This window comes from Temnothorax curvispinosus, unplaced genomic scaffold, assembly GCF_003070985.1.
Source record: "Temnothorax curvispinosus isolate PA1 unplaced genomic scaffold, ASM307098v1 QBEX01009885.1, whole genome shotgun sequence".
In the NCBI taxonomy this organism is placed as follows: Eukaryota; Metazoa; Arthropoda; class Insecta; order Hymenoptera; family Formicidae; genus Temnothorax; species Temnothorax curvispinosus.
The window spans coordinates 817,508-836,499 of NW_020219665.1; the positions used below are offsets into that span (position 1 = coordinate 817,508).

The window sequence follows — 18,992 nt, forward strand, 5'->3', positions numbered from 1 at the left end:
AGACGTATTAAAGACAAAAAGGAGAAAGATAGAGAAAGCGAGAGAAAGTGAAAGAGGTGTAAAGTGAAAGAGAAGAAAGAGAGAGAGAGAGACAGAGAGAGAGACACAAAGAGAATTATATAAATATGAAAAATGTATACATATAGATATATATCAAAAAGAGATTAAAAAAGAGCGAAAAAAGTATCCGAAATACCTCTTACCTACTTACAGTGCCTCATATCGTTTTGTCCACCGCACTAGTCTCATCGGTGATTGAGCGAGATTAGATAAAAATTACAGAGAGAAAGTTTAAAAAAAGCGCTCCGGTTTCGAAACTTCATAAATAAAATAGTAGCAATTTGATCTTTTTTTTCTTGCTTTCGTTCGTTCAATTTTAATTACATTAGTATTACATTAGTTTCGAAACAAACGTACTTATAAACGGCCACCAGGTTACCTGAGCTTACCGTTCACTTTTGATTTACCTTGCAAATTATTTAGTAAGTACTCGATTGTATGTATATTGCATAACAATCGATCACCCTTTTCTTCCCGACGATTTGCGAAGAGAAGTTCCTCGCTGTGTTTCTTGCAATTACCGTTAAATAATGGTAAATATACTCGGTCTTAACGTACTTATGTCATCGGAAATCTTGATGAGAAATTTAAAAATGCATGCCAAGAAGAAGATGAGAAAAAAGATGTCCTGCGACCGTTTATCAAGCAACAAGGAGCGCTGAGTAAAGAGAAAAATAGAAAATGGATAGTGAAGATAGAGGAAAGTCGATAGAGAGAAAGAGAGAGAGAAGTTAAAAGGAGAGATTGAGTAAAAGTAGATAAAATTTTAAAAAGTATTAAAGATGAATATATAAGTAAAAATTTTTCGATAATTATTATTATCGTTACATATTACTGAGATTTTATATTGAGTCCACATGGTACCTGTGATACAAGACGAGTCGCAATGATGAAGATCGAAGAATTCCACCCGAGGTTATAATTGTAACGCATAGTATACACAATTTACACATGCGCGAGTAGCCCTGACGTACATATTCACTCAAACCAAGAACCATTCGCTCATTGCGGAAGCATGATGTAAGATGCTAAGGTTTATTTTGCGATTCTCAACTTTATTTACCTTGGAATGACATTCGTCATTCCATCTTAAACATTTCAAAATTTTAAGAAAATATTCCCAAGTTTTCTTCCAGCATCAGCCATGTATCCCGTTAAAATTAATGTTATTTTGTTTGAAATTGATATTTAATATTTTTAATTTTTTTTCATACATATTTTGATATTTCAATTTTTTTAAATCTTTCTTTAATATTTTACATTGAATAGTTTTTTCTTTAAATAGTTTTTTTTCATTAATCATCATAATATAAAAAAATAAGATTTTTTTATTAAATAAGCACAGCAAGTTAAATTGCAAAGTTGAGGAATTTTCAAAAGTGCGTGTAGTAGATATTTGCAACGTAGTTGAAAATCGCAACAGATTGCAAAGAAAATTGCATCCGATAAAAAACTGAAAAAACAGAACCTCACCAGAATGCTACACTGCTACGTCACTCTGTAGAAATGAAATAAAAATGACGAACGTAAAACATTACATACGTCTATTAACGTCATAGCAATTCTACGAATCAAAAGAAGAGAAAAGTAATTCTCTACCATTATGAGAGAACCAAGGAACAAACAGAACAAAAGAAGAAACGGAAGCAAAACTTCAACACAAAAGAACGCTTGCCCGCAGAAACACACCACTTTCATACGAGACGCTACGCAAACGGCATTACATTAAGCGTCATACGTTTATAAGCAGTGTTTTTCAAAGTGGATAGGATAGTTTAGAAGACTTCATCCGGGAGACGGATATTGAGGATTCACGGTGGTACATGCGAGCAACTAATAAACACATTGGAGATCCGGCAACTCTGACCAATCGTCCTGTTGTTGGTACGTTGCAGGATCGTGCAGGATTCAAGCTATCACGGAGTGCAAGAGCCTCGGGTTACAAAATACTGGTGACGTATACGGGTATGTCCTAATGAACTCTTGGACGTCATTTGCAAAAGTGTGCAAAACTTGCACGTCTTTCGACATACAGGATCCTATTATATATATATATTTTTTTTTTTTTACGAAAAGATGTCGATTTTGTTTTTCTAGCGATAGATATTCTTTGACCAACTTAAAACTAATTTTTTATTAAGATTGGGCTGAAATCTCTTTTCTTCTAAATCTTAAACATGAACTATCTTATTTAGAATGATGAATTATTTTCTATATAAATACAATCTCTTTAAATTCAGATTTAAAACGTTAAATGAAAAACATTTATTTTATTTACCTATATACGTGTAAAAATAATTATTTCGATATTTGTCACAGGAACAATTTTAAAATGATCAAAGAATATGTATCCAAAAGTAAATTTCAGAATACTACGTGAAATTTAAATGCTTTACATTTATGTTTAACTAACTATGACAATTTTATTTTGTTTTTGCAAACCTCAATATTACACGAAATTTTATTTGTATTTGCTAGTGACATATGTTATGGTCTAGTAAATAAATATTACATTAAAAAATCAAAATTATATTTGAAATTTTTAATAATAATTTTACATGTCGTACCTGTACGGTTTCAGGATAAATGTATATTGAAAAACTTGAATAAAAAATTGCACACTTGTAACAAATAAACGAGCAAGGTAATAGTGGGATGATACTACTGTCCAGTTTTTTTAAGGAATCGGACTTTAAAGGCGCTCGAGGCAGGCATGATGCGGAAATCATTTCCAGAGGGATTGGACAAACTGCATGGAGCTATTTCCTGCTGCCTTGGCATAATTTCAAATTACATCACGATATTGAGCTTAAAAATAGAAGAAATTTTCTTACAAAGTATATTGACATTTACGACTGATTGTGAAATCTAACTAATCCAAATTGATTCTTGCATTTATAATTGCAGCTGTTAGCATCGCAATAAATAATAATAATAATAAAAAAAAAACACTTACTAAAGAAATTATTCTAATTCATGAAACCTTAACAAAGTAGTGCTATAATTTAAGTTGCTGTACACAATATATATTGTAAAATCAAAATCAAATTAAAAATACGTTTTAATAAAATATTAACCAAATTAAACATTAAATCAAATAGTTATTTTCTAAAATTTTATCGTTTCCACATATACATCTCATTACATTAATCGTTACGTTAATCCTTCACACATTATATAATACTAAAAGTTCCTTCATTTATTTTGCAGTTTAATACAAGAATTAAAGAATATGACGAAGTAAATTTGCTGCTTCGAGGCAAATTTTTTTTATTCCAAAGGGGCATGTCATTACGTCGATATAACAGTAACAGCTGCAACCGTGCACAACCGCGGAGCAAGTGCACAAAGACTTTTCAAAGGCAGCAGGTTGTAAAGCCCATTTAGTGGTTCAATTTGTAGACAACGACCAAGCGAAAACGTCCCGGTCGCCGCGTTTCATAAAAAAGTACCGCGGTAAGGTCAGAACGTCGCGCCAGCCAGCCAGCAGAATTCTAAAAAGTGGTAGTGCTTACTGTGCGGAGAGGTGGGGTGGAGTGGGTGATGGGGTTGGGTCATATTTCCTGGGGCGGCCGCGGGACAGATGCCGCCGCTTTACGAACTCGGCGTCGTCCACCATCCAGAATGACCCGAAGTCGTCCTCATAGCGCACAAAACACTTGTGCAATGATAGATTGGTGCGGATCGCGTTCTGTATACACAGACAAGACCACCAAGAATAGAGAAAAAGAGAGTAAAAAAGACAAAGGTTTCTGGTTGTTTTGTTTTTTTTTGTTTTGCAGTTGATTGCGCATTTTCGCTTTTCTTTCGTTCTTTCTTAATTTTGCGCACACGGCCCTCGCTCGCCGCTTGCTACCCTTCCATACGAAAGGGGGGTTGTGTGTGGCCTCACGTATCGCGCGGGGCCGGTTTTTGCTTGCCGTCGCGTTTCACGGGAGACCCCCCAGAGACGCGCCAGCGAGCGCTGGCATGTCCTCTCTTGCCGACGGCTCCGTCGCATCTCTTATTCGTGTGTCGCCAGGACATACGAGTGTGATCTCGGCACGATCTCGGAAACGTCGACTTTTCAGAGAAAGAGAGAGAGAGAGAGCAAAACAGCAGCACAGATTCGCAAAAAGAAGGGATGGACAAATCAGAGAAAATAAAAACAGAGTACGCAGAGTAATAATTAAAAAAAAAAAAAGAACGTATGTAGTAAGGCGGCTTCCTCTCACTACCTGACAAAGTGCAACACTGCGGTTCTCACTCTGTTTCCGTGGGGGGAGTAGGGCAATTCCTGCTTCCGGGCATCCGGGGGGCTCTTTTCTCGAGAGACTAGACTCGGGCCAGAGAGAGAGATACCTGGGCCCCCGCCGTGTTCTCGATCGGGTTAGTCGCTGCAAAGCTCACATGCTCGTTATGGAAAGCAACTGCACACGGACGCACTACGGATTTTTCCCATCTCCAAGAACGTGTGATTAGCATCTCTAAACTCTCTTTCTATCTGCGTGTTTGTTTTTATTTTTTTTTCTGTTTCCCTTCATCTCTGTCGTGGCTCTTTCATCGGCGACGCACTCTCACGCAACATCCACGCACCCACCAGACTGCCGACTACCATCACACGACGACGGGCAAGTATAAGAAATTCACACACACGCGGGTTCAAACACAGTGATGACGGTAGTTTCTCGAGTATATCTCTCAGTCAGCGTAAACGTAAACTTATTTGCGAAGCTACGTGAAACTTTCCAATTGAAAAAAAGAAATAAGGAACTCGAATAAAACTGTGGTCTTTCGATCTCGTTGCGAGTGTACAAGTAGCTCTTATCAGCGAATTGTACGAACGGCACCTCGAGAAACTGCGTTATTAGCAACAAACATACAGACAGACGACACAAGCGACGTACAGTAAAGATTGTTATGGCGTTTTTAGGTGTATAAAGAGGTTTTTATACACACACAGATATCTATACGTATGAATGCGCACGTATCAAGTACAAACAGGTACAGTATAACTATGAAGAGAGAATGTAAAACAGGGAACACGACGTAGACATTTTGTGTAGGCGGTATCAAATATATATATGATTAAAAAAAGAGAAGTAGAGAGAAATGCACAGGAGAGCGTGCGTGTATGTGCGTATACATACATACGAAGGCCACAAACGCACTGATACGTGCGTTCGCATACCTTTAAAAGTCGCATATATAGAAATATATATATAATATATAAAACAGATATATATTAAAAATACATATATATGAAAAGAGCTATATATATACGTATAAGACAGAATGTTAAATATTCTTAATATATATATAAATATGTGTAAATATATATAAATATCGATATATAAAAATATGTATAAAAAGTATGTAAAAAGTTATATAAATATGATATAAAACTGTAGAAAATTGGCAGTATAAGGGGCTGGGGGGCGGGGGTTGGTCAGCGACTATAAATGTAGTAAAAGCGAGTATAAAAGAGAGAATATAAATATGATTTAAGTATATATGTAAAAAGACAGAGAGAAAGAGAGAGAAAGTGAAGTATAGATATATCAAAGGATTTCGGGGAACGGTGGGGAAGTTTGTGATCGTGAGAAACTATCCCCTCGATACACTCGGGAGAGGAAAAGAGTGCGGGGGGGTCTTCGAGTCTGTTGATCTCCGCTCCGAAAGAAGAGGAGCTGGAGAGGAGGTGGTAAGAAATATCGGTGTGAGAGAAAGAGAGAAAGTGAGAGAGAGAGATAAAGAGAGAAAGAGAATAAAGAGAGTAAAAAGCGCGGTTGTAATTATTTTTTTCTGATCGATGGGGGGGCATGGGGGGAGGGGCAACGTACCCGGTCGTGCTGCAAGCGCGCTGTGGGCGTCTCTTGTAAAACTCCACTTCGTCCACCGTCCATACGGCCCCTTTCACGTTTTCGACTCGCATGAAACATTTGTGGAGAGACAGGTTGTGTCGCACTGCGTTCTATACAAAATAATACACAGACTAAATAAGCAACGCAAAAAACGAACGAAGCCAACTCAATCACGGTCCCGGTAGTCGGCGAAGGGGGAAAGGATCACGGTCGTTTGTGGCGATTCGTGGCGCGCGTATGTGCATGTATGTATGTATGTATGTATGTGTGTTACGCAGAGGCGGTGGAGAGTCCTCCTCGACGATCGGGTGATGATGACCGATCACGCTGATGAGGCAAGAATGGATGATGATCGTGAGACCGAGGCGCGAGGTTGCTAAGTGAGACGTGCGATATTGTATACGTGTGCCGTATGGATTTGTCGAGGTGCCAAGGTGCCAACGAGCAGCGTTGCGAACGATCCCGTTGAGTACTCGAGCCCAGAAACCCTGATTAAATACATCTCTCGATGTTTACTGCACAACGACGCGTATCAATATCTCGAGTTAATATTATGCGAATATATACGCGGATATTTCAAGCTTCCCGAGCTCTTTAATTCATACGAAGTTCTCAACGTCGTAACTGGTTATATCTAATAAAATTTATTACGATAATAATAAAATGGGATATAGATGGAATTAGACAAAAAAAATTATCTATCAATAAATACCGAAGCGACGAGCTTTTAATGTTCTTACCGTGATACTAAAATCCATTTTTCCAATATATTGGTGAAAATATAACAAGCGAAAATAATTAAAGTGTCGTAATTTTTTCAACAAAAGTTATTAATCCCATAATGTTGTGTTTGCACATTTCACGTTACGCATGGCATATACTGCATTCACGCATATACTGCAATGTTACAGAGAAGTTACAATCGAGCGCCCGAATATTTTATGACTCCGCGTACTTTCGTAAAAAATAGCAGTTTTAGTCTTATAGTTACGACCTCGATCTATAACCTAACCCAGATCTTGTATTTCCTCGTTTTAATGCGATTCAAGTCTTTGTGGATAATAATTTTGACCTGGATCAATTTAAGGATGACCCGTTCAACAACGCTGCTCTTGAGAGCTCATTTCAGCCATTTTTGAAGACGCGCGCGAGAAATGCGTATTTATAATACATATTCAAAAACAGATATATATATATATAAATAAATTATAAAAATATCTTCGTGTATTTAGAGAAAACAATATATTAGACAGAAATATTCTCAAAAAGTATATAATAGCTTCTATTTTATTTTTAAGCAAAAATTTTTCATTAATGTTATATAATATGTAGATTGTCAGGTATAATATTTTAATTCGCGATAGAAAAATTAATTTGAATAAATTTCAAGTTCTATTAAATTAATAATACTAAAAAAATTAATTTGAATGCGTCATTCGAAGATGGGTGCAATGGCTATTTAGCATTCTTGAAGAATACAAGCAAAGCTGCCACCTTAAACTTAAATGCTGTCGTAGGGTTTCTATCTTTCTTTTTCATTTAAAAACATAAACGATTAATATTTTCATAGCGTTCTTAAGAAAGCTGTTTCTTCTCGGGACGTATGTAAAATAGAGTTTCAGAAATGCTAAGCAAAAAAATCAAATTATGCAAACTAATGTAAACTATAAATATGAAATAAAAGCAGCGCAAATTACTACGCAAGTGCAATAGTGTGCTGCATTTAAAAAATATATTATCTGTAAATGCAATTATTCACGGAGCTAATTTTATTATTTGAAAAGGATCGAGCAAGTTCTTCCAGGTGGCAGCTAACGAGGAGGTACGGAAATCCGCATCGCGTTGTAACATTCACAAAACAAATAATAAATAGAAAGTCTATAGCCAATAAAATCAAAGTAAGAAGTATGACGCGAGATATCCCATTGATAATAATGTGACAACGGCGACAATGACGATGATGATGATGTCAGTGATGATGACCGCTGTTATTAGGCACAGAAGGAAACCGGCAGTAAAATCGCGACGTCGAAGGCCGCATGAGGATGAAACGAACCAAAATATGATTAATCGAAAGAGAGACACGGTTTGTGGCATTCCTTTATCGTTAATGCACAGCTAGTCATCTAAATCTAGGGGCAACGACAACAATTATTCATGCCGCAGGGCGCCGAATATGTAAAATTCGATGAGGCCGCGCGACGCGCGGCCGCTCGATGACGTGTGTTTGTCGCCATCGTCCGCTATCGCCAACGATGTTGATCCTCCTCTCGGCTGCTCCGCTCACTCTTTCTCTGTCGCCCTCCTCCGCTCTCTGTGGCAAACCTGTTTGCGTGGTTTTTTTTTTTTAATGTTTTCATATACACATAACCATGCGAGGCGAAGCGTCATGGCAAACGTCAATTACTTCCACGCACACTCGCACACACGCAAAAAAACGCACGCGCGCAAAACACTCTTGCCAACAAGCGGTTTGTCACGTCGGCTTACAAATCGATCATGAACCATCGGCACGTTGTATTCGTTGCTTCTTTTATGCCTGAGGAGGTACACGTAAAATATGTCAATTTTTATTATCGCCCTTTGACGTTTTTTTTTTAATCGGTAATTTTATTCGATTCATTCCAAATTAAGAAAAGAATGTGTACGTCGTAAATCATTCAGGATACGCTCGTCTCTCTTGTGTCAGAATAAAGCGATTCATGAAATCTTCATTGAACACACACGTATCTCTACTATATTACTTAATTAATTATGCTTTTGCAGGTAATGCGCGATTTCTCTTTCAGAGATACATTGGCAGCAATCATTTTAAACGACAAAATAATCGACGTAATATGCCAGTAGGAATATATAACGTGAATAATTATCCGTAAGGATATTTTAATTCTATTTACTATTGAATTAGACTATTAGTTTACTATTAGATTTAAGAGGATTGCTGTTATTCTGACACGCTATTGAGTGATCTGCGAACGAGGGGGAAATGGAGAAAGAATATAATGACAGATGGCTCATAAATGACTTGTAATATGTCACATTTCACATGTTTACCAGTTTCTCCCCCCTTATTCGAGAAAGCAATACAACTATCATTACCAGCTGCTCTGCCCGGCACGTCACTTAGCCTGTTAATCCAAATCAATACATATAATTATCCGAAATTCTCGATAAGCTGTCATCCTTTCTTGTTAAGCGCATTCAGCTTAATCTGGTATTCGTACAAATACAAATTGCATGATTGTTTTCGGGAGCCTCGTGGCTCCCGTTGCACAAACAAATTCGTGCTAACTTCATCCACTTAAAAGAGAGTTATCTCCACTTTATCGTAACTCTCCTATCGTAACGCTATTTAAAGATTACGTTTGAAATATACTTCAGTTTTCTTATAAAAAAATAAAATTGCTAGAAGAAATTTGGAATATTTTACGCTTTGTAAAAATTATTGGTTGCAAGCGTAAAAAATTAGAAAAAATTGTAGAAGTTACATTTTGAATATATCTCGAATCTCAAGTCAAAAGCTACTGTTTTTTGTTTAATTTTCTTGCTTTGAAACGATTGTGTAATTATACAACTGGAATTATAAGATATACCTTCCACGTTGCTGCGTTGCGCCGGAAGTAGCAGAATGTGTTTTGGAACCAGTTGTAAATTTCGTTGAGCGTCAGCTGCTTCTCGGGGGATTCGATGATAGACTATGAAAAGAGCAACATTATAATAACGTTAACTTGTTCTATTCTGAGCGGCAAAACATCGTAGTCAAAGTATTTAAGTGTCCACAAACGAAAAGATTCCTTATGTGTATGTTCGTATATCGTGTGAAATTTTTGATTGCAATATTACATAATAATTTCAAGAATATAATAATTCTCTAATAAAATGTGGTAAATCCAATTAATAAATAATAAAATAAATTTTACTGCATCTAGATAATTATATCATATAATGAGCTCTTCAATGTAAAACGTTATTCAATCGGAATAATATTTAACAGAACGTGCCAACTTTAATAAATAAATTGAAAATTAATTTTCAGTATATTCCGGAAATTATTAAAATAATAATGATAATATGCACATTCAACCCCTATTTTATGTTGTTAAAGAAAGAATCCCCCCAGGATAATTCGCTATGTTAATACGACGCGATGGGAAAATATGATATTCGGAGAATCCTTCGGCAATTGTATTAGCCACTCACCTGCCGAATTAAGGATGCATACGTGAACGGTGGTCTGACGTCTGCATTCTTGTAGAATTCCCTATTTCGCTGAATTTCTGAAACCGGACGCAACAAATTTCATTTACCCATGTGCATCATTAAAAACGGTAGCGGGTCGAAAGCTAATATTCTCGTTACTGATAAGAGAAGTAATTATGGGTGTTTTAATTACATCTTTTGTGCAAAATGATCTGAACGGTGGTATCACAACAAACAAGCAAATATTGTACCGATCACGTGAAATTATAATAAAATTTTGCTCTTAAACGCTGAGTAAACTAAGCTGTGCGCATTTTTCGCGGTATTTCCCTGTATTCAGAGAAATTAAATCGATTTGTATATTTGTACATTAAATTTTATATCGATTTTTCATGAAAAGCTACGAGTATACATTTTGAACTGCAATATGATGCAATAAAGGTACCTATATTACGTAGATATATCAATTTTATACTTATTATATTTTTTATTAAATAACGTGTTCGTTAAAATAATTTTATCTTTTCAGCGGACTACTAAACTTTAAAATAAGAATTAATGATCAAATGAATTTAAAACTATATATGCAAAATACATCAAAAATCGGATATTCTTCTAAAATAATAATAATTTTTATATTTGCAGAAATATCTGCAGATGCATGCTTTTACAAAAGAAATTATATAAAAATCAAAAGAAGGCAATCCAAATATTGAAGTTCTTCATATTTAATTTTTTCACAACTACTGTCTTTTTTTTAATAATTATATATACGCTATAATATTGATTTATATTTGCGCATTAAAATTGAAACTTCTTTGCGTGTGCAAAAAATAAAGTAATTCAAACCAAATATATGGATCACCTCTTTCACGTTTAAAAGAAAAGCAACCAGAAAATGATAAACTGCGGCCAATCAATCTATCCAATTCCAAATATTTGAGAGGTTTTGAAATCGTTATCTTAATTGTCTCGGGAATTATCAGTATAAAAAAAAACTGATGCTACGTGAAGAGGCGGGGAGGTGAAGACGAAGAAGGGAGGTGAGCGCTCATGCAAGGTGCATCCTTCCGCAAGAAAATTTGTAAGCCACAAAAGGGAAATGTGGAAAATAGGTTGACAGTACCTTGTTGGACGTCAAGGCCAGCACGCTCCAGCATGTAGGGCAGCCCTACACGGTGGGGAGGGCGGGCAGCACAAGAAATAAGGAAACAACAAAAGCATCAATAAGAAAGAGGTTCGAGCTGGCGGATGAAAGAATTTATTTTTCATCTCTCGTATCATTTCTTTTTTTTTTTCAACGCATAAATTTCCTCGCATCCCTCTCTAAACACCTATAATGCTCGTTCTACGCCGCCAACAAGGTGTCGAACACTGTCGCTTTCACGTGACATAGTCGCTACCATAAGTAATCTGTGCGTGTGGTACAATGTACGACAGGAAGAGGCACGAGACCAAGAGAGGACCGTAAAGAGCACTTGCTACAGGATCGGTATTTTCTTATTTCGTCGGAGTGAATATGTTTTTCTAACGAACCTCGAAATGCCAAGGGTATTTTCAAAAAAATACAATTAATAGATATATAATTATCCTATTATAGAATTAAGAATATATATTGTCTTATAAAACTACACTGTTTATATAAAGAAAATTAGGAAATATTAAACGACATCGTACAATTTCTTATCTTTTCTCAACTTAGCAATGCTTATCATTTTTCATTTTTCGTTTTAATGCCATAGCATGATAATATCATTATTTATTTTCCTGATTTTCCAGACACGCAGATCTATGATGTAATTTGAAAAAAGAAACAGCCTCTCTTATTAATAATTTAATAAGAGTTGCGTCGTAGATAAAATTTTTTTAGATGGCGTTTCGAAGCTCGCGCATCACTCCGAGTATGATCTTGTGTTATCGTTACCTTCGTTAATATCTATTCCAGATCTATCGACGGCTACTCTGCGCCTTACAGTGCCCTCGTCATACAGTCCTACGAATAGTATTTCATTTCTGAATTGTCATTTTTTTCGTTTCACCTTGCTTTGAGACGATATTAATCCACTTTCAAGCTCTCGTATGCATTTCAAGCACAAGGCTATTTCGGAAAATGGTTACATCGAGAACATCTTAATTAAGGGCGTTAAATTTACAGAATATATACGATCCTATAAATTAAATAAATAAAACATAAAAACTGTACAATAGAAGATGTACAATAAAAGAAAACTATTTAATTAGGAATGAATTAATATCACTAAACTCGGTATAACAAATAGATATTATACAGATAATGTATATATGTTTCGCAAATCGTAGTTAATAATACCATATGCCAGGAAATTTTGATAAATATGCAATATATATTGTAACAAATATAGTTTTTCTCTCTCTTTCAACTTTCTCTTAACACAATAAAGTTTTATATTCAATTGTATATAATATTGCTTAGAGGAGGATGAAACGTTATGTGTGTTTTGTGGACAAGGAAGGGAATGTATTAGTCATTATGTAAAGAAATGTGATATGACCAAGGATTGGTTTATAGAGTTAGAAAGAAATAAAAGAGAAATATTTTCGAAAGAGAATATGGAATGATAAACTGGATAGTATAAAATTAAACGTGTTAAGAAAATTATGGAGAGAAAAAGAGTAAGGAAGAATAGGTACCTAGTATTAAGTACGATGGTTGCGTGGGATGGAATGGTATGAGTGTGTTAAGTAATTTTGTAAACCAAGTCCACTTCTTGGCATGTAAGTTGTAGTTAATAAATTATTATATGTATACACAATTAAATATAAAACTGTGTTTTATTAAACGTATAAAACAAATCGTTAATTATTCAATATTCTTTAATGCATTTTTGTAAAAATTCTAATTTTTGTATTAATATGTAAGCTAGCGACTAACGAAACATACTATACATTATGCATTGATATTTCGACGTACCAACAATTTCTTAACACAGAATCAACCATTTTCCTTGAAACGGGTAAAACGGAAGAGCTGTTGCAAAATTGATCTTAAAACAAAATTCATCTTGGTAACGCAAAATGTGCGATTCTGGCCCTTATTAGTCCTAGAAGTTATACCGCTAGCTCAAATATCTCACCTGTTAGACGAGATAATGAGAGATTATGAGACGAAGAGATGACCTTACCTCCTGCCAAAGAAAGAGCTGACTTATCGCTGATGCGCCGTCTGATTGGACCAGCCATACTCGGCATGCTACCAGGCATGTTGGGCATGGGCGGTAAACTGGACATGTTGGGTATGGTCGAAAGTGGCGGCATCGGGGCACTGCCAAGTGCCCCCGACGGTGGTAGCTGAGCACCCGCGGGCGACCTCACGGCGGACACCAGCGCGGACATGGATACCGGTGACACCTGAGAGACCCCGAAATTAGGTGGCGGCTGGCTCATCAGTGCGGTGGAAAAATTTAGCTTTGGTAAATTCGAGCCCGTCTGAAAAAGAGAATTCCCGAAAGCATGGAAAACGTGCCAGAGGAAAATGATGAATAGAGATATGAGCGACGAATCGGGTATAAACTATATTGTCGAACGGAAAATAATCATTTTAGGATTATTAATGCGACGAAAGAGAATTGCAAAGAGCTAGAAAGAGGACTTTATGCAATTCGTATACGTCGCAGAGCTACTTCACTAATTTTTCACAAACTCAGAAAAATGTAACAATTTTCTCTGCGGTTGTAGCTTTTAAAATCATTAAACACAAATTTAATTTTATAGATAAAAAACATTGTAGGTAATATGTATTTTCTTTTCATAAGTCTCATAAATGTAGTCTGTATATTAAAAGCACTTAATATGAATATGAATATCAATATATGCATTCTGCAATATGGATATCTTATTACATATCGCAGTGGCGTACAAACTACACGAGCAATCTGATCTTCGTGGCGGAACTACTCACACAGCCGCGTTAAAATAATTAAGCCGTCGACCGCGTCGAGCGGTTGTCGTTGGCGCAGAGCTAATGCGATATTGGTATTCTCCGACTGCCCAACTTGTTAGGGGTTTTAATTAAGGCGATATAAAATTACCGCGGCTCCGATGAATTATTAATGCAAACTTTATGTATAAATTAGCACTCGACTCGGCAGCGCGTTAAAACTGAAATTCGCGCGTTGTTGTTAGCCGGCTCCGCGAGGAGCTCGTAAAATCTTTCAACGAGCCGGTCTGTCGTGAAAATCCGGCTTTACGATCTCATAGCAATACCGCAGCGGAGAGAAAGTTTACGCATCGCGGTCGGACCGTTTTTCCAGGTTTGGCTTTCAGTGTCCATTCTACAGCGAGAACTCTTAAGTGTATTATAATTGCGGCTTACGATAAAAATTTTCTTTTGTAATTCATAGAAGATTAAATTATTTGCTATAACAATTAATTTATTGTCTTCTTGAGGGTGAGAGATTGAAATAAGACAGTATTTATAAATTATTCTCATTAATACAATAAGTATTCTAATCTATAAATTTTGAACTATGAGAATAACGTTGAAAAAATTGAATATCTAGAATACGATAGTTAAATCTCAAATACCTTTTTTGTAAAAAAGAGTGTATACGGGAGAAATTAATGTTATCGCATGTTTTTCTTCATTATAGCAATAAATAGTTAAATAAAGTAATAAAATAAAATAAAGGAAAAAGTGTTAAAGAGCAAGAATTATAAATATAATAAGGAGAATTTACCGATGACTCGGATGACTTTGGCGGTTCCGGGGAAGCCATTTGTTTTGCCATATGCAAATGATGCATCATGGCGCCTAGTCGGTCTCGTTCTTTTTGCAACTGAATTTCTAGCTGCGACACTACTTGCATCTGGACCCTGGCTTGCGCTGTCGATCGGTCATCCAATGTGTGCTCTGTATTTAAGTGTCTGCAATATTTCGAGATCAATTACAGTTTATTTCAATTCAATATACGTTGCAGTTTTAATCAACGCAACCATAAATATTACGATGTTATATTACGATAAATAAAATTAAGAAAATGCTAATTATGCAAGATTAAATTATTCCGTAATATTTTAACATTGTAATCATTTATTGATCCTTCGGTTAAACTGAATTAAATAATAAAGAGAGCATATAAGCGCAATAAAATTATATATAAAATTAAAATAAATTGATTAAATTTATTATCGTTAACGTTTATGTTTCATATACATAGAAATTTTATTTTAAGTTATTTAACATTTTAGCGTAATTTTTCTCGTTGTGACAGGTCTAGTATACTATTAATTTAAAAGCTGCAGTCTTCAACCCAATTCGGCTTTGAAGTAATTTATAAATATTTAATCAACTATATGAAACACTCCTCTATATTTAATAAATAAATAAAATACGGAAAGAGTAAGGGAAAGACAGCCACACAATTATCTTGCAAGAGTCACAAAAAATCTGCGCGTCAGAAAGCCACGAAAAATCCCGAGCACGTAACGCTTCCATTCTCCAACTACGAGAACTCAAACCCCCAGGAGACGGCAGGACAGAAAATTAAGCTCCGCTGCGTCGAAGATAGAGAAGATGGGAAGAGGGGTGCCAACAACGCCAACAAGATTCCGTATTTAAGAATTTCCGTAATCCTTCTTCGTCGACGGAACGGACGGCTGTATCGACGAGAGTGGAGCAAGGGTGGCGAGAGGAGAGCGGGAGAAAGCTCGGTCGGTTGAAAGAACGGGAAGATGCGGGAAGGTCGAGGGAGTTTGAACGGACGCGAACTGAAGAGAGAGAGGGACAGAAAGGGATTAGACTGAGGGGCATAACGATGCGGTCGAATGTCGTGAATATTAATGAGACAAAGGTAATTAGCGTTTTTCTTTTTTTTTTTTTTAAGTAACGGCTTGTTTGAGGGAGAGTTTGCACCGAGACGAGCTACGTGATTACGAAGGAGTCTCTCCGGATGGGATGGAGCCGCTGCGGTTGCGCCTCGAAGCCGATGAGCGAAAGCGCCTGATGTCAATGAGATACGCTGACACGAGCGATTTTTCTACACTTTCTTCGCCTCATTCTCCCCAATTTAATTACCGACTTTATTCCTCCTATTTCTTCAGCTTCTCGTATACGAGAGGTATTCGAGACTTCTTTTCCGCGTTTACCTGTCTACGTGGAAACAGTTTACCTCTCTAAAATATATTGCATTATTGACAATAAGTTCGGACTTGTGTAGTTTAACGCAAATTATGGATATTTTTCGATTATTAATTGAATAAATTACGATAAATCTTATTTGTTACTTGGTATAGCTGGAGACGATTTTTAATAAACGGCACATATAATTGTGAGATATCAAAAATACATTAAATATATACGAAAGAAATAGTTTGGAAAACTCACTTAAGGAATGCTTGATAGTCTTCACAAATTACTTCACAGCCTGGCCACTTGCAAACCCCATGGCCATAGAGGGGATGGACCTTGTCGTTGCAGGAGGCATCCAGCGGCTTCTCGTCCATCGGCGTTGTGCCGTTTACCTCGGACCGTCGGCTCGAAGCTATCGAATTCAGAATGCCTGCGATAGTTCGGCAAACGAACGTCGCATTCGCAAAAGTAAAAACATAAGCATGGAGAAATTAGAGTAGAAAAAAACGAGCAAGCTCGAGATCATCGAGAAAAGCGTGAAACTATTGTTTTACCGTTCAATCCAGAATTGGATTTCGACACGTTGGAATTCTGGTGGGATTCCGGTGTATCCGAGGGCTCTGACTTCCATGACGGGAGAGTATCACCTGGCGGTGCCAAACCTGCTTGAAATTTAGAAAGAGGCACCTATTTATATAAATGGCTAAGCGAAAAGATGACAATCGTCAATTTATTTGTCATAGTTTGCATGAAAGTATGTCTATCGTCAATTTTTGTAATTAAAATAGTGTTAAAGAAAAATTTAATTGCTTAGAAAAATATATCGCATCGCATAATAATATCAGGTCGTAAGTCTTAAAGAAAAATCCGCATCATAGATACTTAAACGTCATAGTAAACAATATTGTGCGTCTCAAAGCAGTCACGTATCAAGCAAACATGCGTGCGGACGAAAGATGAAGCGACGCGTCGACGAGGAGGCATAGGAGGAATACGGAAGTGCGAGAAGGGAGCGAAAACTGAAAGAAATGGTAGTTCAACTTCCGAGAGAGAGAGAGGAAAAAAATAAAGAGAGGACAAAGCGTGCAGTGCGGGAAGGCTGAATTCAGGGTCAAGGATGACAGTCAGATTCGTTTCATGTATGAACTCTCCATGTATGAATTCGAAGCGCAAACCATGGTGAATCACGGTTGCTATTTCGAACAGTCCTCTCGAATATATATGTGTCACGTATACGTATGTGTCAGAGAGAAGAACATCATTGGAGTAAGCTCCGGCATGTAATCGAAACGTTTCTGCGTGAAAAGTTTTGTCCAGGGTGAAAAGCAAGAAAGAGAAACACAAGGGAGAATGGAGGAAGAGAAGAAAATGAAATTAAAATGAAGAAGTAAAAGAGACGTAGCTCGTGGAGGTTCAAAAGGATTGTACAGGAGATGCTGGATCGTTTTAGTGTAAAACCAAAGGGATGCCTCCAATTTCAAAGCTTACCTTCGTCTTTGTGCATGTGCTGCTGATGACACGTGACTTCCACGACACGAGTGTGTCACGCTGCAAATACATTGCACGCATATGTCTTTTGTTGCGGCGTGTGATATTGTCTTCGTACGAAGTTTATGCGATGCAATCGTGTTAGAAGGTAAAAAGGCGTGTGACAATAACATGCGAATTAAAAATACATGGTTGAATAATCCTTTTATCACGAACGTGAACGTGCGTTGATGAAAACGTCGATTTCCTGATGATAGAGATACGTACTGACGCAGAATGCGTGCAAGACATTAAAACAACGAACGATTATCTTTGAAAAAGTTGTTTACGTAATTGCAAGATACAAATATCATTTATGAATCGGGAAATAGGAAGTCTCGATCATCTTTTTGAAGAATTCTTCGTTTTATATGTAAAGAATAGAGAGAATACAGCGAATATATGTGCAGTGTTCTTCTAATATTTCGTCTAGAATATTTTTTAAATATATTTTATTGTAATCATGAATATGTCTTATGCCCACAATACTTTATCAATATCAATAATCATATCTAAAAATTATTTAACTGCTAAAGCATGCCAAAATATTTTCAATCAAGCACATTAATTTTGTTGCATAAATACCTGAAGAAGGGTTATGACCCTGAAGACTCAGTCCTTGCTGCAATAGATATTGCCTTTGCGTGATCTGCAGTTGCTGTATCAGCTGCTGCTGCTGAATCGCTAGTTGCTGGAGAGGCGCCGATGCCTTCTTCTTGTCCGCCGTTTGCAATAAATGCGTCTGTTGAAATAAGTTCAGCTGCAATTGTTCCTGCAGTTGCTGCATTGCCTGCTCCAGTTGTTTTTTGTTGAGTTCCGCGAGTTGATGCTGATGCTAAAACAAATTTGGCGGTATTACAAAATGTAAGTATATTTTATATCACTTTATCAGCCCAATGTATTGACGTTTATATCGTCATCATAATATATAATTGACATAAGAAGCGAACGATTTGAGCAAAAGAAAGAACTCAATTATTTTTATTTTGTAAACATTATATTAATCATAACGTTTTCCGCATAAGTTTCCTACATATTTTCTAATTAAAAGATGTAGAGATAATTAATTGTAAATCAAACGATATCGTCGACAGCTTATTAAACGTCAGGGAAGTGAACGTTTTGCTCTCCTGCCAAATTAGTCGGTCGGAATAAAAAAGGAGAGGAAAAAAGGGCGGCACTTACGTCTTGGAATGATGAATAAATCACGGGCGCAGATAATTCGCGGCACCAAGGGGGCAAGAAGATAGAGGGCA

The 18,992-nt window shown here is 36.6% G+C and overlaps 1 protein-coding gene across 24 annotated transcripts in view; it reads right to left on the minus strand.

The window, feature by feature from the left end:
- LOC112459522 (forkhead box protein P1-like) overlaps positions 1–18,992 on the minus strand; it is a 288,209-nt gene that overhangs the window by 5,808 nt on the left and 263,409 nt on the right. For 9 of the 24 annotated variants that reach the window (XM_025023670.1, XM_025023665.1, XM_025023663.1 and 6 more), the window contains 10 exons: positions 18,322–18,571; positions 16,764–16,874; positions 16,465–16,639; positions 14,819–15,005; positions 13,265–13,568; positions 12,028–12,096; positions 11,230–11,274; positions 10,104–10,180; positions 9,497–9,598; positions 3,576–3,751 (listed from right to left, as the gene is read on the minus strand). In XM_025023670.1, the coding sequence (XP_024879438.1) occupies positions 3,576–3,751; positions 9,497–9,598; positions 10,104–10,180; positions 11,230–11,274; positions 12,028–12,096; positions 13,265–13,568; positions 14,819–15,005; positions 16,465–16,639; positions 16,764–16,874; positions 18,322–18,571 (1,496 nt within the window). Of the gene's footprint in view, positions 1–3,575; positions 3,752–5,882; positions 6,014–9,496; positions 9,599–10,103; positions 10,181–11,229; positions 11,275–12,027; positions 12,097–13,264; positions 13,569–14,818; positions 15,006–16,464; positions 16,640–16,763; positions 16,875–18,321; positions 18,572–18,992 lie in introns of those variants that run through there. The other 15 variants (XM_025023669.1, XM_025023666.1, XM_025023687.1 and 12 more) reach the window with 12 other exon arrangements.